Source organism: Pelodiscus sinensis, chromosome 1, assembly GCF_052426305.1.
Source record: "Pelodiscus sinensis isolate ZL-2025 chromosome 1, ASM5242630v1, whole genome shotgun sequence".
NCBI classification, from domain to species: domain Eukaryota; kingdom Metazoa; phylum Chordata; order Testudines; family Trionychidae; genus Pelodiscus; species Pelodiscus sinensis.
In genome coordinates, this window is record NC_143052.1 from 50967129 (window position 1) to 50994551 (window position 27423).

The window sequence follows — 27423 nt, forward strand, 5'->3', positions numbered from 1 at the left end:
GTGTGCCTACCTGCAAGCTCTCAAGCTACCTTAAATGCAGAGCTGCTTATCGGTTAAATCATGCAACTGACAAAATTTGTGTCAGCTACACGATTACCAAATTATATGCTTCCTAACAGCTCTAGTTTTAAGTACTGGATAGAAGTAGGGTAGTGGGCAAAGTGTAGTCAAATGGAAATGATAAACAAAAAATACATTCTGATAAAATGTGGTGTAGAGGCTATGGGATGGCTATGTTTGCTAACGAGTGGCAGAGCCAGGGCAGTTATGGTCATTCAAAACAAGTGTCAATAAAACCTTGTTAAAACATGACCACAAATACTATATATGTCATGATACTGAAAAGCTATTCAAATATTTGAGACTTTGCATTTTTCTTGAACTACTTTTAGTACCCCTCACCCTTAAAGGACTGGTTTATAGGCAGTGTCTTTGCTGCAGCATTAGCCTAGGTGATCAGCACCTGGGTTAGCCTACCCTGCATTCAAGCAGGCACACTAACTTATTGTGTTCTCACTGTGCTGTATTTACCCACGTGTGTTGCTTAGACTTCTAGAGACACATCCATGGTTCTTTGTGTAGCAGAAAACAGACACTGCATGATTCTTTCCCAGAGAATTGTGGAAGACCTTGTCTATCGTTATGGACACACAGTCCTCCGTTCCTTCCCGGTTCTCCTATCAGTCCTCAATTATTTATCTGGCATCTACATTGCCAAGTAGAACCACACTCAAACCCCTATCTCCAGCTGGGCCAGCTAAATCAAACTCAAATGAGAAGATTTTGTGTGCAGATGGGAACGGGTTAGGAAAAACACTGAAGAAAGAACCCAGCCTAACTGCAGTGAAGACATACTGTTATAATTATAGGACTATGAGGGAGCCGTGAATCCTCTAAATTTACCTGAAGTAGTGTCTTAAACTCCCCTCACCAACACACACAATATCATATTTAAATCTGATAACTCAGGATCTTGCAGAGCTGGAAACAAACACTTGACCTGTTAGAAGCCTTGGAATCCCTTCTTTCCAATTAAAATCAACCTCTAATTTCTCTAATCCTATACACCAGACTTTTTTTTACATCTAGGAAAGACCTCACTGATCCTGGACTTAAACTTCCTTGTCTTAGTCTTTAGAGGAAGTGAACAAGGAAATGAATTTCACGCTGGGAAGGAGAAGGAAACAAACCTACTTGCCAGAGAATGAGAAATAATGATGGCAGTCTGACTACTAGTATAAAGTCTGGGGAGAGAGGGAAAAAGGAAGAGGATTAAGGGACAGAGAGAGAAAGTATATTACCATTAATATAACACGCTTTACTCAAGTGAAATGCAATAACTCCTGTAGTAGAACACAGCAGATATGGAACAGCTACTCCACAACAGGTTGGAGCGAAGAACTGAGGTTTAGACCAAACTTAAACACCCACATGAAATTTGTTAATACCTATTGCAAACTGCACATTACACTTGGGGACGAGGGGAATTCTAGGCTTATTTTCTATTCCACTTGAAAGCCACCAATTAGCTTCCTTACATATACTGTACAGTCTAAAGAATATTTTCAGGTAAAGCCTATAACAAAACAATTTTCAATGCAACAACACTCACATCACCTCTCCTTTTATTTCATTACTGTATTTAATTGTCCCAACTGCTTATTAAAGAATCAAACTGTATTCCTGAGTGTTTCAGAATTCTTAAACATTTATTTTAGTTCAATAATTATCCCAAATATCATTCGATAATTAAGTGTATTTCTTAAGTGCCTTTCACTTGAATTTCAACCTTTATGCTAATCGCTTGTTCAGAAGTATTCAGACTTCAGATTTTTTTCTGCAGCTCTTCAATTACTAATTATATATAAAACCTCTTACCAAGTAATTAATGATATAAAATCTGTCATATTCTCTATTTTTGGCATTGATTCTGCGATGCTGCTTTTTTCTCATGTGATCTTTAAGTGTGTTTTTGTCTCTGAAGGTTCTCTCACAGTATAAACACTGCAAACTAAGATAAAAAGGTAAACAATGAAAAGACAATATACAATATTGCAAAAGTATATACTGAGAGCCTAAATGATACCCCCAAAACAGTGGAGATATTTTGCATTAAACCACTACAATTTAATAATTTAATGAACTGATGAGATACACACTAAGATTAATTTTAAGAACGTGAAATCAAGCTAAATGAAAAAAGATATCCTACAGAGGTCCAGGACAGAGTCAGACCAGGCATAGTCAGCCAATCACAATCAGGTGACAAGCTAAGAAAGTAGGATTTGATATTTGTTAACCAATGGTCTCTTAGTCTGCATGTAGGCAGGACCCAGCTAGTCAGTCAGAAGGGTTATTTTGGAATAAGTGACATTCTGAAATAAAGTCTACGTCTACATATAAGCAGTTATTTTGAGAGAGAGAGACAGAGAGAGCTCTCAGAGTGGAATTTTTACCTCAACTGAATGTGCCAAATGCACTTTTTATGCTCATGGCCCAATACTCCACACAAGGGAACATTGGATCTGAGGACCTGGTAACTTGCAGGAATTAAGTAAAAAAAAAACCAAAAAATCCAAACAAAAAAAACTCACCTTCTTTCACCTACAAAGTCCAGAACCATTAACCAAGGGTGTTTTGTAACAGCGTGCATTCAGGGAAGATTCAAAGACAGAAATGCATCCAAGGTTTTAAATTTTTAACTCTACTTTGGAAAGGCCACAGCAAGGAGCATGTTCCTACTGGAGGCAGAAATGGCTGATGCACCTCAAAATGTAACAAGTTGTGGGCATTCAGGCCTCTAAAACAAGCAGAGAACCAGGTGGCTGTCCTGCATATCTTGTCATAAGGTGAGTAAAATCTCTGAAGTGAGAAGACTGCTACTGCTCTCAACAAGTTGGAAACGATGCTGTTTGCGGACAGAGACCAACTGTGGGCTTTATGGATGCACTCAATCATCTTGAAGTAGATTTTATTTATCTCTGATGGAAAATAAATGGAGCACTGGATTCATGAAAAACCTGCATGCCATGCATGTAGATCTTGGTGGTTCCATGAACTTCCAGAGGGTATCAAAGCTTCTTCCTTAGGTAACCTCATTTTGGACAAAAGGGAATGATTTCTTAGATTCTGTGGAGGGGGGGGAGAGGGAGTTAACTTTTTGGGAAAAGGAAAGAACCACCACTTTATCACTGTGGAATATGCAGACGGTTTCTCAATAGATAACGCCCCAAGCTCTGACATCCTTCAAGTGATGGCCATGTCTACCAGGAAGGTCATCTTGATGGAGAAGTAGCATCTGGATGTCTTCTTGACAGGCTCAGAGGGATGCTGAGACAGGCCTTTAAAAAACTAAACAGAGGTCCATTGGCAGCACTTGATGAATCTTAGGAGGATAAAGTAAAGCTGCAGTTGTGAGCAACTGCTTGAAACACAGATGTAAAGAGATTCTCTTCCCACCTATGGAGGACAGTATGCTGGCAGTGATGCCAGACCATTCACTGTTGAACAGTGATGCCCTTAGTCCGGCCCATCAGTAAGAATTCCAAGATGGCAAAGGAAAGAAACTATGTTCCATGCACCACAGCTTGAGCTTCAGCCAAGTTCTCAAACAGGAAGAATGTGTGGAAGATTTTCTAGATGCCAGTAAAGTGGAGGTTGTTCCAAAAGTCCTTCTTATGTGATATCACTTCAACAGCCAGAAAGTTTGTCTTGGGTACTCTCCCTCTACGTGACACCCCGTGATAACTTCTCCCAAGCCCCGTTTCAAGCCCTCTTTTGCCCTCCCCTGCCTCAGGTGCTTCTGGGAAGAGGGAAGGGATCTGAGCTGCTTGGCCTATGTTGCAGCTGGGCTTGAGTATTCCACTGCGGGGTGTGGGAGTGAGTAGAGAGGACGAAGGGGCTGGAGTGAGCCATGCAGAGGAGATCAGAGAACTTGACTCCTTCAGCTAGTACAGAGCCATCAATACTATGTGTCCTCTGCCTCTGGACCTTCTGAATAGTTTGGCTTAGCAGGGAAAAGAAGGCCACCTCCAGGAAACAGCACCTGTGTCTATTGCCCTTGGATCTTTCTAGGGAGAAAAAGAGGAGACCTTACAGTTCATTTGTACTGTAGTGGTAGATCTATTGGGCCTCCCCTGGAGAAGAAGTGCTATGCTAAATCTAAGTCAGTGATGGTAAATCCCAGAATCTGACACTCCTCTACCACATTTAACAAAGACTGGTAGTGACAGAAGGCTGTTCAGAGGTATCAAGCTCTAGTTGGAGGGAATACCTTCAGACTAGAGTTGTAGGAAAACCCAGTGATGGAGCAGCTGGAAGCACACTGATTGGGTCACTGCCTGCATAAGCTGGTAGCAGGCTACTAGGAAAACCCACAGGGAGGAAGAGTCTGTGCTGCCTGCCCATTGCTGATGTCTCCCAAGTCACCTTTTGAAGCCTCTTTAGCCCTTTCTTGCCACAGGTGCTTCTGGAAAGAGGGAAGGATGTGGGGGATTGTGTTGCAGCTGGGCACATGAGCTCCACTGCCTGAGGCGGGGACAGGAGCTGCAGAAGGCAACTACAACTAATGTTTATGTTCTGAAGCAGGAAATCTGGTAAAACTTCCTACACCTATGGATGCAGAATAAAACAAAAACAAAAACAGGTGGGCTCTTCTGCGTGGCTGGCTACATAATTATATGAAGACTGAGAGGCCACTGGTTAATGGTTCTCTTGACCTCATAGACCAAAACTATCACTGATTTATAGGCAAAGTATGGGAGCTATTGGGACCAGTTTGCATTTGTTAATGGAGTGACCTTGAGGGTGTGTCTACACAGCAAAGTTATTTCGGAATAATGGCCATTATTCCAAAATAACTATGCAAGCATCTACACAGCAATTCTGTTATTTTGAAATAATTTCAAAATAATGGACAGCTTATTCTGACTTCTGTAAACCTCATTCTACGAAAAATAACGACTATTCTGAAATAGCTATTTCGAAATAAGGTGCGTGTAGATGCTCCACTTCTGCTATTTTGAAATAACCCCTCACCAGGGCCATTCTAAGTTATTCCTCCTGGGGTTCTGAATGGAGATAGCATGTCTACATTAGGGATGCCTGCCTCAGACTAATTTTGAGGCTTCCCAGCAGCGTAGACGTGCTATTTTGAAATAAGCTATTTCAGAATAACTTTTCCGGAATAGCTTATTCTGAAATAACTGTGCAGTGTAGACGTAGCATCATGAATGTTGGCAAGTGGCTCATCTCAATGAATGTTGTCCAAAGTTCCTTATTTCCAAGGAATCTGGATGGGTTTGTTGTGTAGATGAATATCAGAAGTACTCTAATTCATGCTAACATATTAATTTAACTGACTGACCAGGTTCTCCTATGGATTTTAGTACTTTGTGGATTTATGCTACATCAAACTTTTCTAGCACTATAATATTTAGATAGATGTATCTGTGGTTTCCTTTAGTAATATGTTAACTAATATGGGATAGTGAGAAGTGTCTGTCTCATGATCTCCGAGTTGGATACAAAAGACTGCTCTGCCTCAGAAATGATGCCAACTCCTACTTACATGGAGAGCAAGCAGCCGAAGCAGAGTTTTGGACTCAGATCTCTCACTTTGGAACACACAGAATTACCACTTAGTTGGCAGCACAAGGTTTTCTGATTCAGAATCTTCTAAAAAGCACATTAAGTCATTTTCAATCAGCAAATCATCAATTACTTCCTAAAATTGTACCTGTTTCAAATACAATTTTTTAGTAGCCATGGATACAGTAGCTTTGCCAGTGGGCATATGGCTCAGCTGTCTGCTTTCTGACCACGGGTGACACTGGAAACCAACAATTTCCATGTGTGTACATGTCTGGTAAGAACAAAGGTTCACTTCTCATGTGTGCACTAACGAACCCTTTACTACCCATGGTTATCCATTTTCTCAATACTTAACTGAAGGGAAAGCGAGGGTTTACAGACACCATAATGATCACATCTATAAACATTGTTTCCTGGTTTGTATGATCAAAGATACTGGGAATAGGGATGAAAGTGAATAGTTGACTAGGTTTGTTGGGTAGTCAAGTCAAGTCGCTTTTGCCCTCACCTTCTGTACTCACCTCCATCAGAGGCAGCAAGGTCCTTTGATATAATTCTGCCTTTTAAATATAGTCAGAGCTGCCTGGATCTTACTATATTTAAAAAACAGAGCTGCAGCAGGGTTAGCTCCCAGGGTCAGTTCCCCCCATCGACTATTCGATGGAATTTCCATCAACTACTTGATTAGCTGATTAAATTCTGCAGAACGGGACCTGGGGGTTACAGTGGATGAGAAGATGGATATGAGTCAACAGTGTGCCCTTGTAGCCAAGAAGGCTAATGGCATATTAGGTTGCATTAAGAGGAGCATTGCCAGCAGATCCAGAGATGTCATTATTCCCCTTTATTCGGCTTTGGTGAGGCCGCATCTGGAGTATTGTGTCCAGTTCTGGCCCCCCCACTACAAAAAAGGATGTGGACGCATTGGAGAGGGTCCAGTGGAGGGCAACCAAAATGATTAGGGGGCTGGAGCATATGACTTATGAGGAGAGGCTGAGGGACTTGGGTCTGTTTAGTCTGCAGAAGCCAAGAGTGAGGGGGGATGTGATAGCAGCCTTCAACTTCCTGAAGGGAGGTTCCAAAGAGGATGGAGAGAGGCTGTTCTCAGTAGTGACAGATGGTAGAACAAAGAGCAATGGTCTCAAGTTGTGGTGGGAGAGGTCCAGGTTGGATATTAGGAAAAACTATTTTACTAGGAGGGTGGTGAAGCACTGGAATGGGTTACCTAGGGAAGTAGTGGAGTCTCCATCCCTAGAGGTGTTTAAGTCTCGGCTTGACAAAGCCCTGGCCGGGTTGATTTAGTTGGAATTGGTCCTGCCTAGAGCAGGGGGCTGGACTTGATGACCTTCTGAGGTCTCTTCCAGTTCTATGATTCTATGAAATGCAATTTAACATCCTTAACTGGGAGCATTGCAGAGTTCTTCTAGGATACTTGTTTCCAGGACAGAGCATGAAAAATGCATAGCAGCATGCAGGAGTCTGGTGTAGAGAGATTGACTACGGAAGGAGTCAAAGGAGTACTGCCTTTGATAATGTACGAGCTGTTTAGCAAATAGAGGGCTAAAATGAGAAGTATGAAAATCTGTCAGGAAGTATGAAGATTTCCTAGAAGTATGAAAATCTTGCAATGAAAAGGTATAACATGATCCCGTAACTGGAAACTGAAGCTAGATCAATTGTGACTAGAAACCAAGTGTAATATTTTAACAGTGAAAGTAATTGACCATTGGAACAATTTACTAAGCATTATGGTGAGTTCTCCATCACTGACAATCTTTACATCAAGATTTATTTTGGGGAAGTTCTATGGCCTGGGTATCTATTAATGCCCAGGTACAGTAGCCTTTACTGCACGCATATCTCATTGAAATTAATGAGAGTTCTGTGTGCATAAAGGCTGAAATATCACAACTTTTCTCCATTATCTATGTCAATGAACATAAATTCAAGAAGTGATGAACTAGCCAGAACAAAATTTGAAAAGAAAACAGTATCTTTTCTAAGATTACACCTGTAAGAGCAACATCCTGTGTTTTTAAGTAGCAATGAATGTTCAATTAAATTTTAGCCCAAATTGCTTCCAAGACTAACAGTAAAATGACATAAGGCTAGTTTTTTAAAAAGAAATTACATACTTGTCAAGTTTCTTCTGTAATACATCCAAAAATTCATTACAATTTACAATGTTATCAGGCAGCCCAACATTAAAAGCATGATCTCTTGCCATGTGATTGAAAAGAACGGACCTACAAAAGATATTGAAGAACATTAGATATATATTTACGTATGAACATAAGAATTATTGAGTTAGCACCTTACAATTCTCTACTTGCTTTAAAATGTATACAAGCCATCATCAAAAGCATTAATAATGTTTCTGCTACTGGTAAGAGTGCAATTCGTTTGACTGGATTGAAGTAGAAAAATTATTTTCAGACCTACTACAGTAAAACCTGTGTTATCCAGCACATTCTGGTTATCTGAGGATCTCATCAACCTGGAAAAACCAATGGACAATAATAGTAAAACAAGTTTTTAATCTTGGTAGATTTGTAGTGTGAGGCAGTTGATCTCACATTTTTATTTTGAGTTAAAGATAATTAGTACCTCTTAAATAAAAAATTGTTAAGCCAATCATGGTAAACCAAGCCAGGCCTGTGCGCCTGAGGATGTGACAGTATTGTAGCTGGGGGCAATGCCAGTTACCAAAGTTTTCTGGTTAACAGAGTGCCAGATAACAAAGGTTTCACTGTACATGTTTCAGTAACACTTCAATTTCTTAATTTCAAATGCATGAAACCCAAATCACTAAATAAAACTACAAACATTATTTCTGACCAACATTATTGTTATTATTCTGAGTTAACCTACTAATTTGTACACTGTTTTGAGAAACATTATAAGAGGTCATTTCTCAGCTTGCCTTTTACTGATTAGCAAACAAAAAATTAAGGCTATATTTTGAAATACAGTAAATACTTGTCAAGTTTATTCTGTAATACAGGCAGTCCCCGACTTACGTCGGATCCGCGCTTACGAACGGGGCTTTTCTCGCCCCGGAGCTCACGGGCGGCGGGTCGCCACCCGTGTCTTCCGGGGCGAGAAAACCTTCTCCCGGTCTCCCTGGTCTGCTGGGGGGGTCCAGCAAAGTCACTGGACCCCCCCCAGCAGACCAGGGACACCAGAGAAAAGCCGCCGCCTGGGCGGCTTTGCTCCCAGGCAAACGAGCAAAGCTGCCCAGGCAGCGGCTTTGCTCCTGTCCCCCTGGTCTGCTGGGGGGGGGGGGCAGTGGCTTTGCTGGACCCCCCCAGCAGACCAGGGGGACAGGAGCAAAGCTGCGGAGCACTCCCGCAGCGGGACAGCCCAGTCGCGCTTGGGCTGTCCCGCTGGGGGGGGGCTCCAAGGCTTTGCTCCCCGTGTCCCTGCAAACCAGGGAGATGGGGAGCAGAGCCGCGGAGCACGCCCGCAGGGGGACAGCTCAAGCGCCCCGGGCTGTCCCGCTGCGGGCGTGCTCCGCGGCTTTGCCCCGTCTCCCTGGTCTGACCAGCAGACCAGGGAGATGGGGAGCAAAGCCTCGGAGCATGCCAGCAGTGGGACAGCCGCGGCGCGCCTGGACTGTCCCACTGCCCGCGTGCTCTGCGGCTTTGCTCTGTGTCTCCCAGGTCAGCAGACCAGGGAGACGGAGTAAAGCCGTGGAGGACTTGGGCGTCCCGCCACCCCCGTCTCCCTGGTCTGCTGGGGGGGGAGGGGGGTACAGCTAGTGCCCCCGCTACAGCAGACCAGGCTTTTCTTGCCTACCCCTGGGGTAGAGCAGCTGGGGGCTGCCGGGTTGGTCCCGCAGCGCCGCTCCGGACCAACCCAGCAGCACCCCAGCTGCTCTGCCCCAGGCGTCCTGATTCAGCCGCTGCTGGTCAGTTTCAGCAGCGGCTGAATCAGGACGCCTGGGGCAGAGCAGCTGGGGTGCTGCTGGGTTGGTCCAGTAGCGCCGAGGAGCCGCGCTACTGGAGCAACCCAGCAGCACCCCAGCTGCTCTGCCCCAGGCGTCCCCAAGTCAGCCGCTGCTGAAACTGACCAGTGGCTGACCACAGGAAGCCCGAGGCAGAGTTGCTCTGCCCCAGGCTTCCTGGAATCAGCCGCTGATCAGTTTCAGCAGCAGCTGACTTGGGGACGCCTGGGTTTCTTAAGCTGAATCTCTATGTTCGTCAGAACTGGCGTCCAGATTCAGCCATGGTTGAAACTGATCAGTTTCAGCAGCGGCTGACGCCAGTTCCGACTTACATACAGATTCAACTTAAGAACAAACCTATAGTCCCTATCTTGTACGTAACCCGGGGACTGCCTGTACATTCAAAAATCCATTCTCATGTAATGGAATGTAAATCAGAAATAGGCAGTAAGTCTTTCAAATGGAAGAAATTAATCAAGAAGCTCCCTACTAGAAAACTTTCTTGAAAGGTCAGCAATATTTATTTTTTAGTCATGGTCTTTTCAAAATATTTAGGGAGGATGTCCATTTAATCTACTATATTTTTGAGAGTTCTTGTTTGTTTGGTCATGAACTCCTCCTAAATGGTAAAAGCTAGGACCATCAAATTTGGTTTACAGCTTCCTCTTATCATAACTTAAAGCAAGGTATGGGATTGGTTGTGCCAGGAAAATGGGATGAACCTGGAATGGGATTGCTACTCAGAAAACCATACAGAAAAGAGATAGAATCACCAGGCAGGTGAAAGGGCCTGGCTGGTGGCAGTCCCCATTCCCCTGTCTGAGACTGACCGATTCCTGAGCCTCTCATCCCCAAGTGCCCTTTAGGGGTAGAGGTAGTGTGTGTGTAGCTTCCCTCACCCCCCAATTGGTACTGAGATGCTGGTGGCTCTTTTCCATCAGGGAGTGAGAAGAAAGTGCACTGTTTGCTGTCTTCTTCAATCTGGCTGGGAAGTGCAAGGAGCATATGAATCTGGACCTGCCCCAATCAGGGGATATGCAGCTCCCCTCCAAATTGTGTCCACTGGAGATGCAGCAAGGCCAGGTGAGAAGCACCTCACCAGGGTCAAGCTGCTGTGGTGAGAGCTCTGGGGTAGTCATCTCTCCCTTGGTGGGATGTAAAATTTTGATTAACTGGCTAATCAATTAGTTGATGTCATTTGCATTGACTATTTGATTAGACAATAAGGGCACCTCTGCCTTTGAAGTGTAGCAACAGCCCCAGTGAAACCGTCTCCTTCTGGCTTTGTGCTCCCTGTGGCATTTCAAAGGGGCAGCACCGCATGGAGCCCAGGGTCAGCTGGGGGCTCCAAGTCCCGTGGTGAGCCCAGCGGCTTCATACAGCACTGCCACGTTGAAACGCAGTGGGGAGCCCAGCATCAGGTCTGGCCCCAGGTTACATGCAGTGCTGCTGCTGCTTTGAAATACCTCTCCCCCTGCCTTTTGCCCCTCCTGGCTGCCTCCATCAGAAGAAGGCAGCAAAGGTGGGGAGGGGGAAAGTGACTTGTCAACTAGCAAGGGGGAGCTAGTTGTTCATATCATATCACATCACATCAGCCTGCTTACTGAACCACTCATCCCTAGCCCCATTTCAGAACAATAATTTAAATGAAGCCTGTATGTTTTAATTTTATTTTCCAAAACACAAAGATTGAGTTAAGGACCTGAACAATTCCAAGTAAATCTTCTAGTATTTTTAAATAATCCTCATTCAGAGGACTTTTAAAGTCCTTCCACCTCATTATCAGTTCCACATTCTACATATTTATTCATATGACATTTCATATTTCTTTCTTTTATATATTCCCATTAGGTTTCAACATCCATTTGAGGCTTATTAGAGAAAGGTCTCTTCAAATGCTGATCATTAGCTTGGTCATATCTGGTGTGCGAAAGTTGCACAGACTCCTAATCTCCCGGCTAAACAACACTTCCAGTTCTTTAGTGTGTAGGATACAGAGGTCTGGTTCCAAGAATCACATCAGAATCCTTCCCAAATTGCAGACCCTAACTGTTATGCCTTTGAGCTAATTTGAGGATGTCTCAAAAACAATGAACAACAGATAGGGTCAATGAATAGTCAATCAAGAGGAAAACAATAGTACATATACTCAAACTACAAACCTGTTTCCTGTGAATTCTTTATCACAAAACATACATATGTTATGAAAATTTATATCATCTCTTTCACGCTGTTGTTGAGCCAGGATTTCTCTCTGTGTAAACAGAAAAAAAAGTATTTGAATGCCAAACCTTAAAAAATAAAGAACAAGTTCGGTAAGATCATTCCATCAATTTTTTTTAAATTTTTTGGACTATTCTATCGTGTCTTATCTTAATTAACCATTAATACACAATAATGAGAATATACAGCTGAATCTTGACAATAGAAAGATTTCAACATCTATAATGGTACTGTACAGTCCAGAAAAGCTTTGAAATGCCAATAATGCAGTACAGATTAGATGGAAAGAAATACCATTGACAATGAGATTTCTTCATCCTCAACAGTTTAAAGAATCTATTGAGGAACACAGTAACTGGATTTACTTTAAGGCTCAAATTTAGACATGGTATTAATAGGTGCAATGGTACTATATATGTTTACACTTAATTCAAATTAGCTCCTCAAAGTCCCAACAAACACAAACAAGGTGAGGACATTTTTAATATAAGCAGATATCATAAAGGTGGACTGAGTTCCTACTAGCAGGTACAGGGTTGAAGAAACAAACTGGAAAAGTGAAACTCTACTATCTTTGTCATTAGCCTCTGACCTAGAATGACAAGCTGGGAATTGCGCAACAATGTGCTCACACTTTGCTAACAGAAAAACAACAGAAAAGCTTTGTAACAAATCATACCCTGACTAAACATAATAGTTACTAGGGGGCTGCATTCTATGCTTACTATGCTTGCCAACTCCCCTCTTTCTGGCCGCTTTCATGGCCAGAGAGCTTGATGATGTCATTCCATCACACGGCAGAAAAAACTTTATGTATAAAGAGAGAGGTTTCAGTAACCATAATGTAGTTATGTCTGAGGTGCCACTTTCATTCTATGCATTTCAGGACCACAAAGCTTGGAAAACTTAACCTTGTGTCTCAAATTTCTTATGCTTTTTCTCAGCCCAAAAGATGTATTGGTAACTAGTTCATTGTCTGTGCAGAGCGGAGCTGCAGCATTCTTCAGAATGCTCCTTCTCTGAGAACAGCTAGTTCTGCTCTCTGGAGAGTGCAGGGATGTAACTTGACAATATAAAATAACTTAGGTTATGTCTGCACTACAGTAATAGCTATTTCAAAATAACACGTGTACACACAAAAAATGCATTTCGAAATAGCATTTTGCAATTTTGAAATAGCGCGTCCACACTGAGTGGACACTGAATCGCATTTACAGCTGGCTGGAACCAGTTTCAGCAAAGCACCAGGTCAGGACTTATTGTGTGGGGCTGCTGCCTGAGGACTGTTCTTAAAGGGACCCGCCCAGACAGACAGTTCTCAGGTTCCCCTGCTTTCTTGTCTGCTTCAGTGAGGGAGAGCAAAGCATTTTGTCTCTGCGTACTCTGGTTGCCCTCACTCGGGACACCACAGCTCTCTGAACATGGAGCCAGAGCTGCACCTGGGCACTCTGGTGCTTCTCTTGGACATGTTGCTGTGAGCCTGGCTGCACTTGCTGCAGGCTGCCATCCGGGAGGTCCATCGGGGGGCTGTAAGTATCCAGGAGGCCCTGCGGGAGAGCGCCACCCTGAGGAGTACTAAGAGCCTCCCTGATCTGCCCACTGGGGGTTGTGCCTCATTCCTCCCTCACGTCCTTTCACTTACCCCTCCTTAACCCCCCTTCCTGATGTCAAATAAAATACACGTATTTTCATGAACACAACCTCTCTTTATTTAACAAAACTGGGAGCGGGGAATGAAACTCTGGTGAGACTGGGGAAAGGAGGCAGGAGAGGGGAGAAGAAGGGTGGAAGAGGGGAGGGGGAAACCTGGGAGGAGGGAGCTGGAAGGGGGAAGGTGCGGGAGGATGTCCTGGGCGGGGTGGTGCACCCTGCACTTACAGTTGGTGCAGCTATGGAGAAACCAGACAGGTGGTCAGTTCTCCCTGGGGACACAGTGGGTGAAGCCCCCCCTCTGCAAGGTGAGGACAGCAGGTCTCCACACTATCATGTCCTGCTAACCCCAGGAGCGTGAGCTGGCCCGGGACTGTACCCATGCCCCTGTGCTGTATATAGAGAGTGTGTGTGTGTGTGTGTGTGTGTGTGTGTGTGTGTGTGTGTGTGTGTGTGTGTGTGAGGAAAGGAAGGGGGGGGGAAGAAAAGGATGTGGCCTACCTCTGCATAGAGGGGGCTTGAGGGAGGACATTGTGCAGTGCCTCTCCTCCAGGTATGGAGCATGTCATGTGCCTTCATACATACATGTGTGTGGCTAATGGGCTAGGGCCCCTGTGTGGCAGCCAGCTGAGGCCACATGCCCTGGCTGGCATGGCACATGCACAGGTTGCTGCGTGATCCATGGTCAGCAAGGTCCACATGCGCGGTCCCTGGGCTCCCTCTCTCCCCCCGCCCCGCATAAGGGGACAGTGATAGCACTCACATGTCGAGGCCTCCCCAGCCTCGGAAGACAGTGGTTAAAGTGCTAGTGGTATGCCTCACGAGTCCAGGTTGAGTGCCAACACTCCCTCCAGGCTCCTGCAACTCCTGGCCCTCATCCTCCTCCTGCTCCTGCTCTGTGCCCTGGTCAGGGCCCTCTGCCCCAGGGTTTATGACCACCTGGGGGGCACAGACCACCCAGACCTCAAAGATGTGGTCCAGGGCCTCGAAGTAGGGGAAAGGGCCTGGGTCTGCCCCTAGTTGGGAGCTGCCCCCTATGGCCCTGCCATAGACCTGCCTTAGCTCCTTTATCTTCAGGCACACCTGCTCATGGGTGCGCATGTGGCCTTTGGTGGCCAGGCTGTCAGCCATCCCTCTGTAGACGGCTGCGTTTCTGTGACTAGTGCGGAGATCACGGACCTTAGAGGATTTCCCCAAAACCTCAATGAGGTCCATGATCTCCGCACTGGACCAGGAAGGCACCTGCCTTTTGCGGCCCCCAGCAGGCTCCTAGGAACAGCCATATTGCTCCTGGGGAGAGGCGGAGGGCTAGCTGCCAGTGGCTTGCTGGTTCATGTTTTGGGGCTACTGGGTCAGGTGCAGCGACTGCTGGCTCTGGGCTGGCAGACCTGGAGCTGGCACAGGCACTGTGGCCAAACAGACTCTACCCCTTTAAGGGCTCCAGGGCTGGAGGGAAGCAGAAGAGTTTTCCTGGTTTGGCCCAGAGTGGCCACCGGGGCAGCCTAGGAAGGGCTGGAGGCCCCCCTATTTCAAAATAAGCATCTACACAGTGCTCATTTCGAATTAGGCAGTATTCCTCATAGAATGAGGTTTAACTAATTTGAATTATTTTGAAATAGCAGTTTGCCTGTAGAGACACTATTAAAGTTAATTTGAAATAAGGGCTGTTTTTTCTAATTAACTTTGCTATGTAGACGTACCCTCAGACATAAGGAAAATGTTAAGGTTTTGCCACGTATCCTAGAAGCCAACAACCTCAAACATTATTTGGCCTAACAGGTAACACACATTTCAGTCTAGACCACGTTCCCTGTAAGCTATGCAGCCCTTTTCTGAGCATAGGCAGGGAGTTCAGCTGATTGACTGGGGAAGAACTTGAAGCCAGGTAAGGTCTCCCAGCTAGAGCCTGTTTCTAGCACCCCAATCCCTCCCTCTTACTCTCCCTCCAACCCTCTGCCCCCCATCCCATGTAATCCAAATCTTCTGCACCCCTGCTCCAGCCCCCATAAACTTTCCCAGACACTGCATGCCCTCCTACACTCCTCCTCAGGTCACAACTCCCTCTCAGACCTTGCATCCCAATCTGCTATCCCTGCTAGCCCAAATCCCTGCCCCCCTCCCAGAACTCTGCCCCAGGTCACAATCCCCTCCCAAGCTCTGTACCCACTCCTCACCCCAGTCCATTGCCCCTCGTCATGATTCTCTACTTCAACCAAACTCCCTCCAAGATCCCACACTCCAATCCCTTACCCCAAGCTCCTTCTGAACCCAACCTCCATCCCAGAGCCCTGCACCTCCATTAATATAAGGGAAAGGTGCGGCCCTCAACCACTTATCAAATTCTTGGAGTGGGCCCCCCCATCAAAAATTGACCTCCCCTGTGTTAATAGCTTATGGTAAGAAAGAAAAATATTATTTTAACACTTTTTTTTCCAGCGTTGCAAATACCTAAAACTGATCTCAATTATTTTTAAAAATCCTGCGTTAATGCAATACAGTTTACCATGTATTAATTAGTAAGGCAAGGTCTTTGCTATCAGGTAGAGTTGTGATCCTGTAGCAGCCTAGATTAGTGAAAAATATATAAATAGTATCATGAGCTTTCATGGGCACAACTCACTTCTTCAGCTACCTCAATATTGGTGTTGCACATAAGAAATTTCAACCTGCCCAAGGATGGAAAATCTTAAGAGGAAACTCTGGTCTAGACCCTCTCTGAAAACACCTTGTCTATCTCCTCAGGTGTCAAAAATCTGGTACTGGTCATAAGTATTTTACAGCTACTCTCAAATGTTGGAAAGAGGCAGAAAGAGAGACATGGCTGTTAGGATCCAAACACATATGGAGAGCAGACATTTTATTCCGACTCGAATTCCACATGCTTTTTGACAGCTTGGGAACTGGGACAATAGTGTTTTCATACTTCCAGCCAACCCAACCTCTCAGTGGTTGCTGAGGTTAGATAGCAGCAATGTCAGTTTAAGATTCTGTCACATCAGAAAGTTGCATAATGAAAAGCATTCACATATACCACATTATCTTTCAAAATCAAAACCATGCTCAATAATGACTACTTCAGACTGGAAGACAATAGAAGAGGACAGAGACGGCCTGGAAGTCTAAGCATCAGATGTGAAATGCCTACGATTAGGCTTCCTAAAACCACCAAGTCACTTCCCATCAGCACTGACTCCTGAGGCAAATAAATGTACTCCAATATAAACAGTGAGGGTCTTTCAGATGAGACTATATGAAATGAAAGGCCTGTTTGCTTTGTATCATCACAAAATGCACACTTCATAGGAGAGAGGCTTACACTTAAGTTTTTGACCAGTCCCTCAATCCAATATTGTGCCCATGATGTCTGGCTAGCACTATAAAACTTTTAACACATATTGAGATCTTTTAGCATGAAAGATGCCATGTGCATTTTAAAATGTTTTAAATATATTATTAAATAAAAGCTTTGAGCTAAAGTCCACAGAATTAATTTCCTAAATAGCTTCTTAATTGTACTCTACCACCAGGAGCACAATTAGGAATACAAGTATTTAATGCTTGACTAGATCACTCGAGTCCCATCTCACGGAAAACTTTATTTTTCTATATCCTTCAAAAAGATAGCGTACTTACTATTCTGCAGCACAAGTCTCATTTCCCCCTAGACAGGCATGTTTGGCAGCTCAGCGGCATTATTTGACGATGTGATATATAGCCATGGCCCATTAATACATTATTACTATTCTAAAATTTCACTCCATGGAGTTGTTAAAAATCTAATCAGCCAAATAAGGTACTCAGATCATCATTTTCTTTTATAAATTTGTTAGAAAGTTAATTTTAAAGTTGGTAAGTCTGATGTTTGTGAAGGTAAGGGATTAATAGCACTGGCTTGAGTCACATGTAGCGAGAACAAGGAGTTGTGTATGATTTCCCCACAACTCTGCCAATGCACCCTGTTTTTTTACATTCCTGGGATTCTGCTGAATAGAGAATAGTTATTGTACCAAAAATGTGTAGCAGTACTGTGATCTGCATGAATAAAGACTTTTTTTTCCTCCCAAACTTGTGACTAAAGCCAAGGTTTGAACTCAGGTTATGAAGAAAAACCATTAGGGTGGTAATTAATTTCACCAGTTGCATTAAGTTTTGAGACAGTTTAAAATACATTTCTGCAACTAAATGTGTTTATTACAGACAAAATGTTTTAGAAACGTATAGGAATGTTCCAAGAAAATTTCAGTACACTGTCATAGTTATTAGAAGAAAATAGGAAAGAACAGATCACAAAATAAACTGCGGTTACAAAAATATAACAAATAAGAATAAATAAATATTTCCAGCACAGACAGAAAAGGATAGCCTAAGATGCCAAATAAAAATTATTTTCAGGTAATTAATTTACAACATAAATGCCAAGCTCACATGCCAAATGTCAAACACGGTATTTAAATGAAGTCCCCCTTCATCAATAAGTGATATTCCCAAGCCATTTTTTTTAGGATTTTTAAACTGCCTTGCTTCTCTGTTGCTATGGGAAAAGCCCACACAAACACCATGAAAAACTGTAAATAATTTATGGGGCAAACAGATACACATACAAAATGCTATCAAATACAATGTAAAACTAGACAAAGATATTTTTATCTTTGTGACTAGAATCCTATATAGTTTCTAAGAAATGTGTTTCAGACAAAAGTAAACATTTTTAGATAGCAAATTGCTTGACCTGTATTTATAAAAAGAAATAACAAAATGTTTTTTAAGTACATTAGAAGCAGGAAGCCTGCTAAAAAAACCTGTGGGTCCCCTAGATGATCGAGCTAATAAAAGGAGCAATCAAGGACGATAAAGCCATTGCAGAGAACTAAATGATTTCTTTGCTTCAGTCTTCACGGCTGAGGACGTTGGGGAGATTCCTGAATCTGCACCATCCTTTGTGGGTGATGAATCTGAGGAACTGTCCCGGACTGAAGTGTCATTAGAGGAGGTTTTGGAACAAATAGAAAAACTTAATGTTAACAAATCTTCGGGACTGAATGGCATTCATCCAAGGGTTCTAAAAGAACTAAAATGGGAAATTGCTGAGCTATTATCTGTGGTTTGTAACCTATCCTTTAAATCGGCTTCCGTACCTAATGACTGGAAGGTAGCCAACGTGACACCAATATTTAAAAAGGGCTGTAGAGGCGATCCTGGCAATTACAGACCGGTAAGTCTAACTTCAGTACCAGGCAAATTAGTCAAAACAATAGTAAAGAATAAAATTGTGAAGCATGTAGAAGAACATAATTTGTTGGACAAAAGTCAACATGGTTTCTGTAAAGGGAAATCCGGTCTTACTAATCTATTAGAGTTCTTTGAAGGGGATAACAAACATGCGGACAAGGGGGAATCCAGTAGATATAGTATACTTAGATTTTCAGAAAGCCTTTGACAAGGTCCCTCACCAAAGGCTCTTGTGTAAATTACATGGCCATGGGATAAGAGGGAAGGTCCTTTCTTGGATTGAGAACTGGTTAAAAGACAGGAAACAAAGGGTAGGAATAAATGGTAAATTTTCAGAGTGGAGAGGGGTAACTAGTGGTGTACCCCAAGGGTCAGTCCTGGGACCAATCCTTTTCAACTTATTCATAAATGATCTGGAGAAAGGGGTAAGCAGTGAGGTAGTAAAGTTTGCGGATGATACAAAACTGTTTAGGATAGTCAAGACAGAAGCAGACTGAGGGACTCCAAAAAGATCTCACCAAACTGAGTGATTGGGCAACAAAATGGCAAATGAAATTTAATGTGGATAAGTGTAAAGTAATGCACATCGGGAAAAATAACCCCAAGTATACGTACAGTATGATGGGGGCTAATTTGGCTATGACAAATTATGAAAGAGACCTTGGAGTTATCGTGGACAGTTCTCTGAAAACTTCCACACAGTGTGCAGCGGCGGTCAAAAAGGCAAATAGGATGCTAGGAATTATTAGGAAAGGGACAGAAAATAAGACAGAATATCTTACTGCCCCTGTATAAAACTATGGTACGCCCACATCTTGAATACTGTGTACAGATGTGGTGTCCTCACCTCAAAAAAGATATTTTGGCCTTGGAAAGGGTTCAGAAAAGGGCAACTAAAATGATTAGGGGTTTGGAACGGGTCCCATATGAGGAGAGGTTAAAGCGACAGGGACTCTTCAGTTTATAAAAGAGGAGACTGAGGGGGGATATGATAGAGGTATATAAAATCATGAGTGGTGTGGAGAGGGCCGATAAAGAAAAGTTATTTATTAGTTCCCTAAATAGAAGAACTAGAGGACACCAAATGAAATTAATGGGGAGAAGGTTTAAAACTAATAAAAGAAAGTTCTTCTTCACACAGCGTGTAGTCAACCTGTGGAACTCCTTGCCAGAGGAGGCTGTGAAGGCTAGGACTATAATAGAGTTTAAAGAGAAGCTAGATAATTTCATGGAGGTTAGGTCCATAAAAGGCTATTAGCCAGGGGATAAAATGGTGTCCTTGGCCTCTGTCTGTCAGAGGCTGGAGAGGGATGGCAGGAGACAAATCGCTTGATCATTGTCTTCGGTCCACCTTCTCTGGGGCACCTGGTGTTGGCCACTGTCGGTAGACAGGATACTGGGCTAGATGGACCTTTGGTCCGACCCAGTACGGCCGTTCTTATGTTCTTATAATGAATATAGCAAAATAAGGCCCTGATCCTGTGTGGGGCTTTTAATAACTCGTGCCATAAAAATAAGACAACAACGACAGTAGAAATGTGACTTAAGTTGAGTCTTTTAAGCCCTCACCTTCTCAACCTGTGCATAGGAGAATTCCTGCACATGTTTTCCTCATCACCTACAAACAAGGAGGGTATAGGTAAAAGAAAGATGCGAGTAATACAGAACATCTAAAAATCATGTTTAACAAAGATGTAGTCAAAAGTTGCCAATAAATATTTTCCATTTCAGTTCCCTCTTTTCTTGGTCTTTATGAAAAAAACTTTTGTAACACTCCTAACATATTATTCTCTATACTGCTGATCTCCTAATATGGAAAAATTCAACTAGATTATGAGCTATTGTCCACTTTCCATTTAAACAGAAAATATCAGGGTAACAGCATGTAACTGCATAGGCGATGGTAACAGTCTTCAACTGCACCACTACATTAAACTGGGGATATAAAAGTAATTTGATCAGAGAAGAAATGTGAAACTTGGAGGTTAGAAAAATGTCACTCTCTTTGATGATGCTTCATTTGAGGATGAAAGAAGTTCAGAGTCTCTGGCATAAAAACTGCAGCCTCCCAAGGGAGTCTGAGAAATTGCAATTGTTTTTCTTCCTGACAGCATTGTTTTGGTAGGAATTATCAGCTTCTCCCAGAAACACTTAAAATAGTTTTATATGGCTAGCAGCTTACAGCATATCAATGAAAGACTTTTTCTATGTAGCTCAAATGCAATAGACCTGACTTAAACAAAAAAAAAAATCTAGGAATTGTTGAATTAGAAAAGGCAGAAGGCTCATAAAAATGAAAAACTGTGTACCTTTTACATGCTCCCCCCCTTAGTTCCTGAGCATAGCAGTAAAAGCCTCAAAATTCTAAAGAAAGAGCTCCAGAAATTCTGAAAAAAGTAGATCTTGAGAAGTATTAGGAATGGGGGGCAGAAGGCCTGCCTAAATATGTAAATTACCTCATCCCTGTGTACAGTCTGAGCAAATTACAATCAATCAGTGTATTTTATCTTTATAGCCTCTCTGTGAAATAGGGAGGGGTTTTATTCTCATTTTTACAGAGGAATTGAGGTACAGTGGGGCCAGAGAGTTTGTGGACAGAATAAGAATTTAGCTAGTGTTTCCTGAATGTTGGTTCAGAATCTTACCCAGTAATGATGGCAGAATTCTATATACAAAAGGCCACGTTTCTGGATCTGTGCTCTGAGCTTGCTCCAACCCTCCCGTTCAGGCACTAGGCATGTGAAAGTTTAACTGGTAAGCTTAACCCCAATGCTTACTGTGATGGCTCGTTGGGGGTCCCCCGTCTCCTGCACCCCGAAATGGCACAAACAGACTGCACCAGCCGGTGGAATAGAGGAAGTTTATTGCCTCTCCAGGATACAGTACAGCACAGATGTAATCTGGTCACAGAGCTGGGCTAGGATGCCTCAGGCCCCCCTGAGATGGGGGAGACCGGGCCCCTAAACTCCAGCCCCTTTCCCTAGGCTGTCTCCTCCATGCTCCCAGACAGGCAGCCCCTAACTAACTCTCTTCCAGCCCTGCCCCCCCAGCCAGGGGCAGCATTCCACCTTCCTTTGTTCCTCTCCATAGGGGGTGTCTGGCCATACTGGTTTGCATAGTGACTCATCCTGTTTTGCTGGGTCGTGGTACCCTCGGCAGCCAGTGGGGGTTACCCCAGAGCCAGCAGCATAGAAACCAGCCAGGTACCCCCACTACATCACACTTACCAGTTCTGGTTAAATGGTGGGCACTGGAGCAGCTCCCTGCTTACCACAGGCAGGGTGCTGCTCCAGCCCCACTGAGCCCCCCCCCCCCACTACCACAGGCAGACGCTGCTTTGGACAACTGGCGCCAGCCCCTGTCCATGGTGGGCCTGGGGGCATTACAGGCAAGGGCTGCTCCCATCATCCAGCCAGGCTGGAACAGTCCCTGCCTGTGGCAGGTGGGGCCACTTAAGCCTGGTCCCCCTTTAATTGGCCAACCAGTTTAACATCACATTTAATTGTTAACCAATTCAATGGGATTTTACATCCCTAGCAGGCACACTAGAGTGACAGGTGCATTGACACTGGAGAAGTGAGTGGCAATTGCACTCTGGAAGCTTGCAGCACCAGAGAGCGTACAGTTAGTTGTCATGGGCCAAGTGCTTATTGTAAGAAGTGCCATACTCTACTGGGAAATTAAAGTCCATTTGCTTAAATATATCATGTTTCTCACACAGGAGAAAACTACTATGTGGTTGTTATTGATAGTGTGATAGCACTTAAACACCCAAGTCAGCATCAGAGCCCCATTATGCTAGGCACAATGCAAGTTCATTTAAGTGATTGATCTGAAGAGCTTATATTCTGCCATCCTTACACACAATGGGAAGTAATTTGTTCTTTGAGTAGGCTATTGATAGCTACGAGGCTCCGTTAGGAAAAAAGATCCTGCTCAAGATTAGCAGAAGGTGGCAGAATCTGTCTCTAAAATATATATTCTACCTGTGAATGTTTTAACCAATATTATTTAATCAAGAGCCCTAGCACATCTCCCACAAACCAAGAGGGATCTATGTCTAGTTTTATTTAAAAGTTTCAGTTCACTGCTGACTATTCAAAGAAATTAGCCGTCTATTGCTACAGGCAAATGAACTAAGCAAAACAGTTTCTAGTTAAAAAAATGCAGAAACCGCAACAAGAAACTGGCAGGTTTTACACTTAATGAATAAGAATGCTCTAATACTTCAAGGCACAGACTAGGACTGTTGAGACAGGATGCACCAATAGCCATTCTCTACTAGTTTAGAAGAGAAAAATAATTACATGTACTTGCTAACACCAGGCTAAATTCTATTCCCAACTACATTGGTGTAAATATAGAGTAACAGAACAGAATTATGTCCTTTGATTACAGTTTCACCACAGATTAGTTGAATGTACTTTAAATCATGTTATGTATTATGTTTATGATTGCTAAGGGGACAAGAAAGGGCTCCGGGGGAAGGGGGGCAGGAGAGCGAGAGAGACAGAGACAGACGCAGGGTACATCTAGATTACATGCCTCTGCCAACTGAGGCATGTAAAAACAGACTATGCGACGTAGTCAATGAAGCGGGGATTTAAATATCCCCGGCTTCATTAAAATAAAAATGGCTGCTGCGCTGTGCCGGCTCAGCTGATCGTTGGCACAACGTGAGAGTCAAGACGCGGATCGGTCGTCAAGACGCAGATCGGTGGACAAGGGAAGCCTTTGTCGACCGCTCCTGTAAACCTCGTTGACCTCGGCAGAGGCATATAATCTAGATGTACCCACAGAGACAGAGTGTCTCTCAGAACACTATGCAAATTTGCTTGGCTCTGTCTCATACAACTACATGCATCTCTATATCCAGCCCAAACCCCTCCTCCTTACTACTCACTGGGTCTCGTCGGGTACATCTACACTGCATGGCTATTTCAAAATAAACTATTCTGAAATAGCGCATCTACATTGCAGGTAAGTCCCAAAATTAGTCCAAGGCAGGCTTCCCTGATGTAGACATGCTATCCTGATTTAGAGCCCCAGGAGGCACTGGGGAGGAATAACTTAGGCTATGTCTAGACTGCAGAGCTTTTCTGGGATACCTCTGGTATCCCAGAAAAGCTTTGCTATGTCCAAGGAATGCATCTACTTTTTCAGAACAATTTCTGAAAAAGTAGACATGTTTTTTGGCATCTCTGTATTCCTCTTGGTGAGAAGAATAAAGGGATGTTCCGAAAGACTTTTTTTCTGAAATTTGGCCCTGTGCAGACAGGCCAAATTTTGGAAGAGCCTCTTTCAGGGGAAAAAAGGGGGGGGGGGGCAGAAAAAGATATGCAAATTGCGGTTCGACTTTTCTCTGCAGTGAGATTCAGAAATATTCGAAATAGCCAAAATGGAGCGTCTACAAATGCCTTATTTCAAAATAGCTATTTCAAAATAGGCATTATTCCTCGCAGAATGAGATTTACAGATTTCATAATAAGCCATCCGTTATTTTGAAATTTCAAAATAACGGAATGGCTGTGTAGACGGTCATATTAGCATTATTTTTGAAATAACACTAGTTATCTCGAAATACCAGTGCACTGTAGATGCACCCTTACTCCCACATCATCCACTCTCCATTCAGTCCCCTGAGCTTGAAACAACCTGCTACACAACCAAACATCCTCTTTTCCAAATCATCTGTTAAATCCCATTTGTACCATTGTTACAGGCATTGAAAATCTGAAGCTGATCCGATTTTGTGAGTCCCTGTTATGAAAAGGTGAGAAAACCTCAGCATGAGCATTTATTAGGAGTGTGAGAAAAAGCAGCTCCACTCTCAAACTTGGGACTCTCTCCTAATAGCTTAAAAACATCCATGAACGGAAGATGCCAACTGAGAGTTTCCAAACATACTTCACAAAGTGATCCAAAACAGGAAAATCTGACATTGCCTCTTTAGAAAATAGGACAAATCGATTGACTTTTTTCACTCTTACTCCCTATTTGTGAAACACAATGGTTAGCCTGCTCAGGCAGGTTTGTGCCAAACAGCAAAAGAATTAGACTGGCTGAGAAAAATTGCTGCTGAGCACAAACATAGTTAGGGAGGGTCAAGACCAACAACAGAGAGGAGCAGACTATCTGACAGCGTATTAGAGGTCAGCCTCACAGCTTGCTGGATGTTCAGAATAGCCCTAAAGAAGGAGACAGTATTTGGTAGACCACTGGAAGACGGGTACATCTGAACACTCAAGCCTACCAGTTTTTCATGCGATTCCCAGATTGACACCAACTTAAAAGAACATGGCAATAACACATTTCAGCTTTTAGAGTTATAAGCAATCAAGACACAAGCTGCTTTTATTAGGATGGCATGGGGCATCTGAGGGTTACATGACAAAAAACCCATAGGCAAATCTGAAGTGCAGAAATTGGTGTGACTGCAAAAGAGGAGGCATAAATCCAAAACTCTGCTTCCATTTTGTAAGACAACAGTGTTGTCAAAGAACCAGTGATCACAAGGATCAATAGAGACCAGGCTAAAGTAAGGAAATGCTGAAGGCAAACCTTGAGCTACTGAGTGAAGAACAGTAAGTACTGCTAGCAGTAACCATCTCGGATTTTTTAATCACACTAAGATCAAAGTGATTTTAACCACCCTCCCAGGATTCATTGCCCAACTAATGTGTGACAATACAACTTGCACTGTCTACATTAGCGTTTTAAAACATGCTACGTAAAATGTGTTAGTGAATATAGTTTTAAAAACTTTTATCCTCCTGTGGACAGACCGTTGGAGACAGACAGTTTGGATTCAGAAGCAAGAGAAATCAATGGAAGCTATATTCATTCTGATACTTTATTTTGTGCAACTCACAAACCTATTTGCCAGCTGACCCTTCATTTTTGAATTTGTTCAGAGGCAGAAGACTTCACAAGCAAAATAACTGTTTGACTTGTAAATCACTCAGATTGCAGCCAAGGAAAGTGAAAAACTGGAAGCCTTTATTGTTGAAACCTGAGCTGTGACTTTCTTAGCGCCAACTGTACTGGCAGTTCAGGTTTCAGCCTCAGTTTTCCAACAAAAAGAGCAAAGTCAGGATCTGACATTTCTAACATTCAGAAAAGGGCAGAAAATTTATAGATTCTTTAAGTTTCATAAAGCAGAAGTAAAGGGCACAAACATTTTAAACTTCACAGTTAACCTTTGATAAAAGCAATATTTGCTTTGGGCCAAATCCTGCCACCCTAGCTGCAGCCAAGGAAGTCCCGAATTGTAGATGAGCTGGCATGGATCAACACAAACAAATTCAACCCACACTCACAGCCCAGCTCTGCTTAGCGCCAACTAACTCTGCAAACTCCTTGAGCTATTTTTACTGGGGCATTATTCAAAAGCCTTGATTGGGAGTGGACTCTATTGCATCTAAGTACACTACTGTGAATACACTCTTGAACACATATCCTGCCCCAAAGAATTTATAGTCCAGTGGGTCCAGGTTCTCAGGACAAATCAGAAGAGGTGCAATGGATCTACTGCTGGTCCCCGCTCCTCCCCATTCTAACCAACTGAGGCTATCAAAGCAGTTCCCCCATAGGTACACAGCAATGAACATTTCACACCTTCGAGGAAGAGGCAGGAATTGCCTGAAAGGCACAGAGAACACCTGGCAGAGGCAAACTGAGTAGGAGGAGGGGAGGATTTGGAGTACTGTACCACTGAAACACATTCCATGGGCCCAGAGGATTCACTACAGCCTGATCCTGAGGTGCTCTTATGTGATCGTGGGGTACTTTGCTCTGCAAGGCACTTCTTCAGTGGCCTACTGTAGCTCTACAGCAGTGGTCTCCAACCTTTTTACACCCAAGATCACTTTTTAAATCTCAGAACAGGAGAAGATCTACCTCCCCGCCCCTTCCTTGAAGCCCCACCATCTCTATTCTCCTCCTGCCCATCACTTGCTATCCTCAGCCCTTACTTACACACTCGGATAAACAGTTTATTTTTAAATTATGCGATATATAAAATTAAAATCACGTGTTTATAGTTATGAAATAAATGGTCGGTTTTTTATTCATATATTTAAACCTAAAATGAAGCATTTATACCTTATACATTTTGTGGGGACAGAGTTCTGAGGCTGGGGGCAGGGGAGAGGGAACAGGGTGCTGGGAGGCCAGAGGACAGGGTTCTGCAGCAGGGGACAGAGTGCCAGTGGGGACTGGTTTCTAAGCTGGGGACAGGGTGCCAGTGGGGACCGGTTTCTAAGCTGGGGACAGGGTGCCAGTGGGGACCGGTTTCTAAGCTGGGGACAGGGTGCCAGTGGGGACAGAGTTCGGGGAGTGGTGACGGGAATAGGGACAGAGTTCTGTAGCTGGGAACAGGGGAGTGGGGCAGAATTCTGTGGCTGGGGGCAGGGGAGTGACAGGGGAGTGGGGACTGCGTTTGGGGAGTGGGGACACGAGAGTGGGGACAGAGTTCTGTGGCTGGGGAGTGGGGTGCCAGTGGAGGCAGAGAGTCCCCTGCATTTGCCTCCTCCCAGGATTTCCCCCCCGCCCCCTGAAGGAAACCAGCGCGCGCCTGCCCTGGTGGCCAACCTCCCCCCCCCCCCCCCCCCGGCACAGGGAAGCCCCGCTCACACCTGCCCCAGCGCCGACCCCCCCCTCCTGGTGCAGGGAAGCCCTGCGCGTGCCTGCCCCGGGGCTGACCCCTTCCCCCCCCCGGCACGTGCTGGGAAACGCCGTGTGCGCCTCCCCCGGGGCTGACTCACCCCTCCTGTGCGGTGCAG

General features: G+C 44.0%; 1 protein-coding gene across 2 annotated transcripts in view; it reads right to left on the bottom strand.

The window, feature by feature from the left end:
* Window positions 1-27423, bottom strand: part of ZNF277 (zinc finger protein 277) — a 70854-nt gene that overhangs the window by 14412 nt on the left and 29019 nt on the right. For both annotated transcript variants that reach the window (XM_006122514.3, XM_075929708.2), the window contains exons 5-7: window positions 11701-11792; window positions 7728-7838; window positions 1879-2011 (exon numbers count right to left, since the gene is read on the bottom strand). In XM_006122514.3, coding sequence (XP_006122576.1) covers window positions 1879-2011; window positions 7728-7838; window positions 11701-11792 — 336 coding nt within the window. The remainder of the gene's footprint in view (window positions 1-1878; window positions 2012-7727; window positions 7839-11700; window positions 11793-27423) is intronic.